The sequence below is a fragment of the Monoraphidium neglectum genome (assembly GCF_000611645.1).
Source record: "Monoraphidium neglectum strain SAG 48.87 unplaced genomic scaffold scaffold02242, whole genome shotgun sequence".
NCBI lineage: Eukaryota > Viridiplantae > Chlorophyta > Chlorophyceae > Sphaeropleales > Selenastraceae > Monoraphidium > Monoraphidium neglectum.
Genome location: NW_014011386.1, coordinates 2,071 through 9,911, shown reverse-complemented (window position 1 = coordinate 9,911; position 7,841 = coordinate 2,071). Strand labels below are relative to the sequence as shown.

The 7,841-nt window shown below is 62.0% G+C and overlaps 2 protein-coding genes across 2 annotated transcripts; both read right to left on the bottom strand.

The window, feature by feature from the left end:
* Positions 1 to 639: 639 nt before the first annotated feature.
* On the bottom strand, positions 640 to 3,486 carry MNEG_10254 (Echinoderm microtubule-associated like protein 5; the record flags this gene model as incomplete). Its single annotated transcript, XM_014041275.1, has 8 exons — positions 640 to 762; positions 960 to 1,025; positions 1,210 to 1,362; positions 1,808 to 1,904; positions 2,098 to 2,250; positions 2,434 to 2,512; positions 2,699 to 2,751; positions 3,227 to 3,486. The coding sequence occupies 8 exons, from the start codon at positions 3,484 to 3,486 to the stop codon at positions 640 to 642; spliced, it is 984 nt and encodes a 327-aa protein (XP_013896729.1).
* Positions 3,487 to 5,269: 1,783 nt separating this feature from the next.
* Positions 5,270 to 7,200, bottom strand: MNEG_10253 (hypothetical protein; the record flags this gene model as incomplete). Its single annotated transcript, XM_014041274.1, has 5 exons — positions 5,270 to 5,308; positions 5,784 to 5,981; positions 6,379 to 6,560; positions 6,770 to 6,903; positions 7,100 to 7,200. The coding sequence occupies 5 exons, from the start codon at positions 7,198 to 7,200 to the stop codon at positions 5,270 to 5,272; spliced, it is 654 nt and encodes a 217-aa protein (XP_013896728.1).
* Positions 7,201 to 7,841: the final 641 nt, after the last annotated feature.

Below are 7,841 nucleotides of genomic sequence, written 5' to 3'. Positions count from 1 at the left end.
GGGATGAGTGTTAAGAGGAAACAGTAAGCATCAAGACGGAGAAGCCGCGTGGTACCGGCACGCCATTGCAGCAGTGCGTTGAACAGGCGGTCAGGCGGCCAAGGTTTGTGAGGCGGGACGCCCCCTCAAAAATGCCTAATCGCCCGCACCTGCAGCGGCAGGCCGTTGTGCCCAACCCCCTGTGCCACCATTGAGCGGCTGCGCCAACGATACACGCACACCTGCAAGACAGCCGGAGGGGGCAAGAGAAGGTGAACACTGCAAAACACGAGGAGCTAATGCATGGCATGCAGGGCAAGCGGGATGTGCAGTAAGCTTGGCCGGGCCGCCGGCCTTGCAACTGGACCACCAATCCACAACCACCACCCTGCCTCACTGTGTGCTTGTCATCACCCAGCACAGCCACGAGGTAGGTGCCTCCCGGGGAGAACGCGACAGCCACCGTGCCCAGGCAGCTAAAGGTTGAGAACGTGGTCGATGAGCGGGGGTGGGCAACGGCGGGGCGTGGAACATTGGTAGGATGCAGCGTCACCAGAACGAGTAACACATGCCTGATTGTGTGGGTGGCAGATATGTGATGTGATCGGACAGGGGCCGCTCATCTGTGCGTGCTCCGACCAGGCTGCGTGCATGCATGCTTTACCTGGTGGCAGCCGGCCCTGCACTGGTGGGTAGGTCTAGGCGCACCACCTGCGATGGCGGGCTGGCCGTCGTGTCCCAGATGCACACGCACGGCCGCCCATTGCCCTCTGATGACGAGCCCTGGAGGTCAACAGCCAGAGAGAGGGTCGCGGCGAGTGTCACACCCACCAAAGCACATGTCAGGTGTACGCCGGTCGTAAGGGATGCGCGCGTATACACGGCGCATCTCTTACTTACAAGCACATACACATCCGCACATACACCCGCGTATACATGCAGGATCCTGCCGGCACGGGGATAGGGCCATAAGGTTGCACCTGCCCGGTGGCAGCCAGCGTCTTGGCTGGGTGCAGCGCGAGGCAGCGGATCGTGTCATCGTGGCCCTGTAGCGGAGGCAAGCATGGCCGGTGGATGGAGAAAAGATCAGTGCACACAGTCAAGCAGGCCTGCAAGCACCTTGGATCTGTGCTCACTCATGATCAGACGGACGCCACCCACATGGTCTTAAGCGATGCAATCAGTGCATCGTGCTGATCTTGGCCCTTCACACGCCCGCCTCCACCTTACCCTGAAGAAGGTCTGGGTGTGATTGCGGGGATCGTACACCACGCCCACGCATGCCACGGGGTACACCACTCTGCCCTGCGCAGTATAGTATGCGTTCTGCGCCGTGCGCTCGCGGCCGTTATAGCCATATACCCACTCCAGCTGCAGCCCCGCCTGACGTAGGAGGGGGAAGTGGGTCAGACACATGTGTTTTGAGGCCATGAGCACGTGTGATGGCACTGTCCTGCGGATTTTGCTCAAGCGCAATAACCGCCCTGGCGCCTGCCGCTCACACTTTCAACCCCTGAGGCCTTGAGCCCCTGAGCAACACCCTTTGCCTGCCTGAGGCAACCGCGCCGATCGCTCTGCAAGGGAGCCGTCCCAGTTGGAGGGGGCCCAGACAGGGGTGCGGCATGGGCGGTAGGTGATGCGGCCGCGAAATGTGTAGTTGTGATTGGACTGGTAGGGACCCTGGTCATGGTTGAAGGCGGATGGCAGATAGCAGTATGAGTTCCAGACATTCTCGCAAGTCATGACACTGCGCCTGCCCATGCACCACGCACCAACAAGACAATCGTCACCATAGTAGGCGCCGGCAGCCCCCAAGCCATATGCTCACCCGTTGCTCTGCCTCCACAGCGTCATCCCCGTCGCCGCCATCTCCGAGCAGCTGCGCCGTGAAGGCTGCATAGTCGATGAGGCCGCGCGAGTCACACCTGCTGGGGCGATGAATTGGTGAGGTCAATTGCGGGCAGATTAGCATCATGATCAGCCAGCAAGTGCCTGGCGCTGGCACTGTCCACACACGCCGTGTCAAAGCAGCCTCGCTGATTGGCACAGTTTCACCCATGACAAAACAACCAGACCCTGCCAGCTTTCTACTTGACATCCCCCACATGCCAAGCTCACCCGTGACGCAAAAACAAGGCGCAGCACTGCTCGTCCCCGATGCGCAGGCCCAGCCTCTTCCACGCGTGCTGGAACTGCACCACACTTGCACGGCCGGGTGCAGTTTCACGGCTGCCGCGCTCGCGCGCTGCGTCCTCCTCGCGTCGAAGCTGCCTGTCAGGCGCACCACAACGAGGCAGGCAGCGGTCAGCGTGGTGGTGCGAAGGGGAAGGGAGAGGGCTGTGTGGGGGCCTCACGGAAGAGGGTTCAAAACGGCCATCGAAGGTGGTCGCAGCAGGCTCTGGCTGAACACCTCACAAGAGAGGATGTTCTGGCTGCTTAAGCAGCAACCCTCACCTCAATAGCACCACAGCCTCATCCTCATCACTGCGTGCCGCAACCATTGCCAGCCGCATGCGCATTTCATCCTCCAGAGCTGTGCCCGTGCAGGATTGGCGCAGAGAAGGGGGGCGGCATGTCGGAGGGCTTCATGACCCCACCCAACGACGACACAACGAGCAGCCTGTAGAACAAGCAACCTGCAGCAGCCTCCTGGTTCGGGAGGCGGTCAAGCTGTGCTTTGTAACCCAGGGCTGGTGTTTTCGCCACCAATGACAGTCACCCGCCATGTCACCCGGGAGACCCCTGGCTGGCATGCTGCCCAGGCGCATCCGGCTGAGGCGGTGATTTTGAAAGTTCAATCGCACAACATCGCACCTGGCAGGGAGAAAAGTACACCCAGTCCATGCTTTGACTTGGAAAGTGCGCTGCTGCTGGGTGTGTGAGGCCTGCGGTGCAACACACATGGACGTTCAGCAGCTGCAGTTGTGCTTCAGTGGCGACAGCAGCGGCAGCAGCTGCGGCAGTGGTAGCGGCAGCAGCGGCACAAGCCGCGGTGCAGCAGGCGCAGCTGCAGTGGCGCCTGCAACGCAGCAGCAGCGGCACAGAACCAGCACCAGCAGCAGTGGTAGCTGCCCTGGCAGCAGGAGCAGCTGCAGCGGTAGTCTGTGGCATGGCAGCAGCAAAAGACAAACGTCCAAAGGAGAAGTAGCACGCACACGTGGTTTTCTGGAGCCAAGAAGCAACCTGCCGCCTGCAACAATCTGTAGCTCAGCAGCACTCACGCCTCATCCCCGCCACTCATGCTCACGTCGTGGAGGGCGACAGGGGAAGCACCCCGGCGCCACTGCTGCGGCCGCTGATGGGCTCCAAAGGTGTGGCCTTGGAGCAGGCCCCGCCCATGCCCTCCAGCCTCGCGCGCTGCTCTTCGTACCACTGCCGCGCCTGCTCCTCCAGCACCGCCTGCAACCGCCGCTGCTTGTCCAGTGACGCTATGGATGGCTGCTGGGCCTGCTGCTGTGTGCTGACACCGCATCCGCTGAGGTCGCCGCCGTCTGCAGCAGAGAGCATCGGGAGCGCGCCTGGGCAAGGTAGTGGTGGAAAGACGTTGCATTAGGAGAGGGGTCGGGGTTGGCACCGCAGCGATCCAGCTGTTGAGATTGAGGCGGGTTGTAAGAAGGAACCTGCGCACGGAAACGCGTGGAAAACAGGCTCCCTCAGGCCTGCCGTTGCTGCTGAGGTCAGCATAAGGCAAGCACCACAGGCGGGGTAAACCCTTTTGGGGTCCACGCCGCCGCGCACGCCTCCCACTCATGCCGCGGCGCTCGCACCGCCTGCCGCACGCTGCTGCCCCGCCTTGCGTTTGCTGCTGCTGCCGCCGCCGCCTCCACTGCTGGTGAAGGATTTCAGGGTGACTTCAGGTGACTGTGAGTACCCCACGTGATTGGCGCTGGCGGTGCCGCTGCTCCCACTTGCTGTGCTGCCGCAGGTGGGCGTCGCTCTGGGGTCGGCGTGGGCGCGGAGTGAGTGAGTCATGCCTGCCATCACTGTCCTATCGACAGAGTCATCCAGCACGTCGCTCCTCGTTGACGTCGAGACCAGCCAGCGGCAGCATGCGGCGGCAACAATGGCAGGTTGCAGCAACAGCGTCCGCCCGCCCGCCGCGTTGCCTGTGCCCTCTTGCTATACGCACCGGTGATAGCCTTGATTTGGGCTGCCAGGAGGGATTGCAGGCGTAGCCCTGAACCTCTCCACATTGAAGGGGCTGCCTTTGCTCTTCGGAGGCTGGGCCCCTGACTCCATCGATCGATCAGCCGAGCCCAGGTTATTAGGCTCCCATCGTGGCCCGACCGCCAGTGACAGCTGTCAGCGTGTATATTGGTGGTGAACTATGCTCCGATCACCGGCCCATTGTACGCGCTGGGGTTGTTGACTCTACGGTGCCTCGCTGCACCCGACTGCCACTGCGGTGGCAAAATCGCGGCTGTGGGCGGTGAATGGAACAGTTGTGGCTTTGATTGCGGTTTGTTAACGGCTGTGGCGCTGCCCAGAACCAGCAGCTGGTGGTCGCGACCGGGGCACCGCACTGCGGCAGCTGCGGCGCTGTCAGCGTTGATGGGTCGTTTCGACAAAAGACACCGCAGACGAGAGGGACAGCGGGCTTCGCTCAGCTTGCACCAAGGTAGCAGTGGCCGTGCCCCTGTGCTTTATATACCCCTTGCTATCCTATCGTTGCCTGCAGGATCCATGAATTCCGTTCCGACCCCAGCTGCAAGCTGCCGCAAGGCAGCCACAGAAGTGCTTCCAATTGCAGCTGCCACGCTAGGCTTGACCTTTAACGTTGTTCTGGTGGAACCATGCAGGCCGGGGACCGTCACACCGTGCTTGATTGAGGGGTGACCGTGGGAAGAGAGTGCACGCATGGAAGTGCGGTGGGGCGAGGGGGCCACATACAGCGTGCCGCGGGGAACGCAGAGTCAGTTGCATTGAATCGGCCCACTTTGCCGCTGTGATACCCTTCAATTGAGACGCGGAGGCGTGCACCTCAAGATGTATCTTACCGAGAGGTTCGCTGAATGCAGGCACGCCACCTGAGGCCTGCCTGGGTGCACGCACGCTGTATCCTAGGAGGTGTCATGTTCATGCTTACAATGGTGTTGACAGCGGCACCCGGAGTCCCTGGCTGGGTCGACCGCAAGCGCCCCACGGAAAATCCCGCTGCAAAAGGCAGGGCGTGCAGGGTTTCAGACGCACAGGACGATGTTGGCTCACTGCTCACACCCTGTGCCAACGCGCTTAATCGAAAAGTGTACAAACATTGTTGCAGTACTACTGCACCACAAGTTGGGAACGCTTATGCATCGTGCTGGTTAGTGTTGCAACAATTGCACTCCTGCATGCAGGATAAATCATCAATAACATTGCCTGCAACCTCAAGCACCCCACACCGGGCACCCTGCCGCCAAAGCCCCGCCACCACCAGGCACTCGGCTGCCGCCAAAGCTGCTGCTGCTTCCAGCCGGCGTGCTTGCTGCCCGGGCTGCTGAGACGGCTCCGTCGCTGCCGTTGAGCGCAAACACGGCTGGGTTTGGCCGCGGCGCGCCACTCATGCTAGCCGCCGGCCCCCATTCGCCACCAACAAAGGGGGACTCGGCTGCCGGATTGACAAACACGTCACCGTCCCCGGCCTGCCAAAGGGGGTCGGAGCAGGACAAGCACCAGTTGCATGTGCAGGTGCAAGCAACCGGTGTGAGTGGGGGCGTGCACGGCTCATTTAGCCAAGAGCATTGCCCCACCTGCTGGGATAACTCATGTGTGCACGCCTCTGAACCGCAGCAACGCCCAAATGCCCGCACAACACCACCCACCGGTGCCTGGAGGAGTGTCCGGACGCCAACGCCGCCTACACGAGCCTGCTGCTGCGGGCGGCCGGAGCCGAGCGTTGGCGGTGCGCCATGCACCAGGGTGTCCAGCGACTGCACGTAGCGGCCGTTGAGCCCCACACGCTTGGCAACCTCGCTCATGGCACCGCACAACATGGTCACTGCATGGTTGCTGTAGGCAACCTGCAACGCAGCACACGAGCACAGGATGAGAGCGGAAGGAAGCAGTGTGTCTAAGTTCACGCTGTATTGGAGCCTAACTCGACACAGATGCGTGTAAGACAAAGTGTGTGTGTGTGTGTGTGTGTGTGTGTGTGTGCGCACGCGTGCGTGCGCGTGCATGTGTGCGTGTGTGGGCGTATGTGTGTGTGCGGTGTGTGCGTATGTGTGTGTGCGTGCGGTGTGTGCGTGTGTGTATATGCGCGAACGCTGCGCGCGCTGTGCATCCCGCAGCAGCTTCTGCAATTGCGGTAAACAAGCGCACACAGGGGTATTGCAGGCCCCCAAGAAAAACTGCTTCCACAGGCCTTTGGAAGTGTATCATGTCCCCAGCGTGCACAGACTGGAGACGGCCCCCCACCTGGTCTTGCAACAGCGCGACGCCGCCCTGCACGCCCTCAACGCGGTCGCCCACGTCTGTCAGCCGCGCGTCCATGGCCTCCTGGCGCCCCAGCATGTCATCAGCCTTGGCGCTTACCACGCCCAGCCGCGCCAGCATGTCGTTGGTGGCTGCCTCCACCTGGCCACGCACTGTCGCCAAGCCTTTGAATGACGAGCATTGATTGCAGCAGGATGTGTGACTTGTGAAGAGTCATGAAGTGCGGTGGGAATTATTTGGGTGTGTGTGGGGGGTTCCTGCACCTGGGTGATCAGTAACTTTTTTGGCCGTTGCTGCATCCCAACAGCACCGCACACCCAGTTGGTATGGCGGTCCCTCGCTTCACCCAGCACCTCCTCCCGCCCCTGCCCACTTGTGTTGACGCTCTGCTGCATGTTGACCAGCGCCCCCTTTGTGACGTACATCATGTCGGCCAGCCGCCAGCCCTTGATGAACCGCAGGTACAGCGCCACGCCGCCAACCACCACCACCACACCAACCAAAGTGCTGGCAGAAGCGGGAGCGGACAGGTTGACGCGGGAGCGAGCAGGGCGAGGAAGGTGAGGGCGGTGCAAACGACACAAGGTCGCGCGGGGAGCTGGATGCAGAGCTGTTGGCCCCCCCCCTTGGCAAGCTGCATGAGCTGCCCTGCTCATTCACCCGAGCGCTCTTTCGCCCTTGTGTATGTAATGTTTGTGCTCACTTGCCACTGCGGCCGGAGTCCTTGACGATGACTGTCGGCTGACCCCTCTCCCTCAGCGACTTTATGAGCGCTGACTGAAGCTCATCCACCTGTTTCTGCATTCGCGCTGCCTGGTTGCAGGCGGAGGGATGCAGGGGTGGGTGCAGGTGTGGGTTGCGGCACAGGTGGTGGTGGACTTTTTCTAGAGGCGAAAGGGGGTGTAGGGGCCGACCGGAGAGGAGGTTTGAGCAGTTGCATACCACATCCGAGCACGGCTATTCCTCTAGGTTCAGTCCAACTGATCAGAGCTGGCCCGAACAGGGCGTGCGGGCCCCCCAAATCTGTTGTGCACGCCACCGCTGCCTCGCCCCGCCAGCATGCCTGCGCCCCGTCTGCACGCCCGCCACGACGCATACCTCGGCCATGCCCGCGGCGCCCTTTCTCTGAAACGCCTCATACAGCCCTGAGGCGATGCTGCTAGACGAAAGGCCGTCGCTCTCCTTGTATGCGTTGTATGCCGCGGCGCCCCCCACACCAGCAAACAGCCCACGCAGGGCTGACATTGCGGTGCTGCTGGCAAGCGTGCGCAAGAGAACACGTGCAGCGCAGGGCACGCGGTGTCAAGACAAGCGTGGCAAGGTTGTTGCGGCGGTTTCACGTGAAGGGGCACGCCCCCGCGCATGCGCTGCGGCGCCCGCTGCTGCAGCGCCGCCTGGCCGACGCCACCACCCCTCGTCGTCACCTATACCGCCGCACCTGTTGC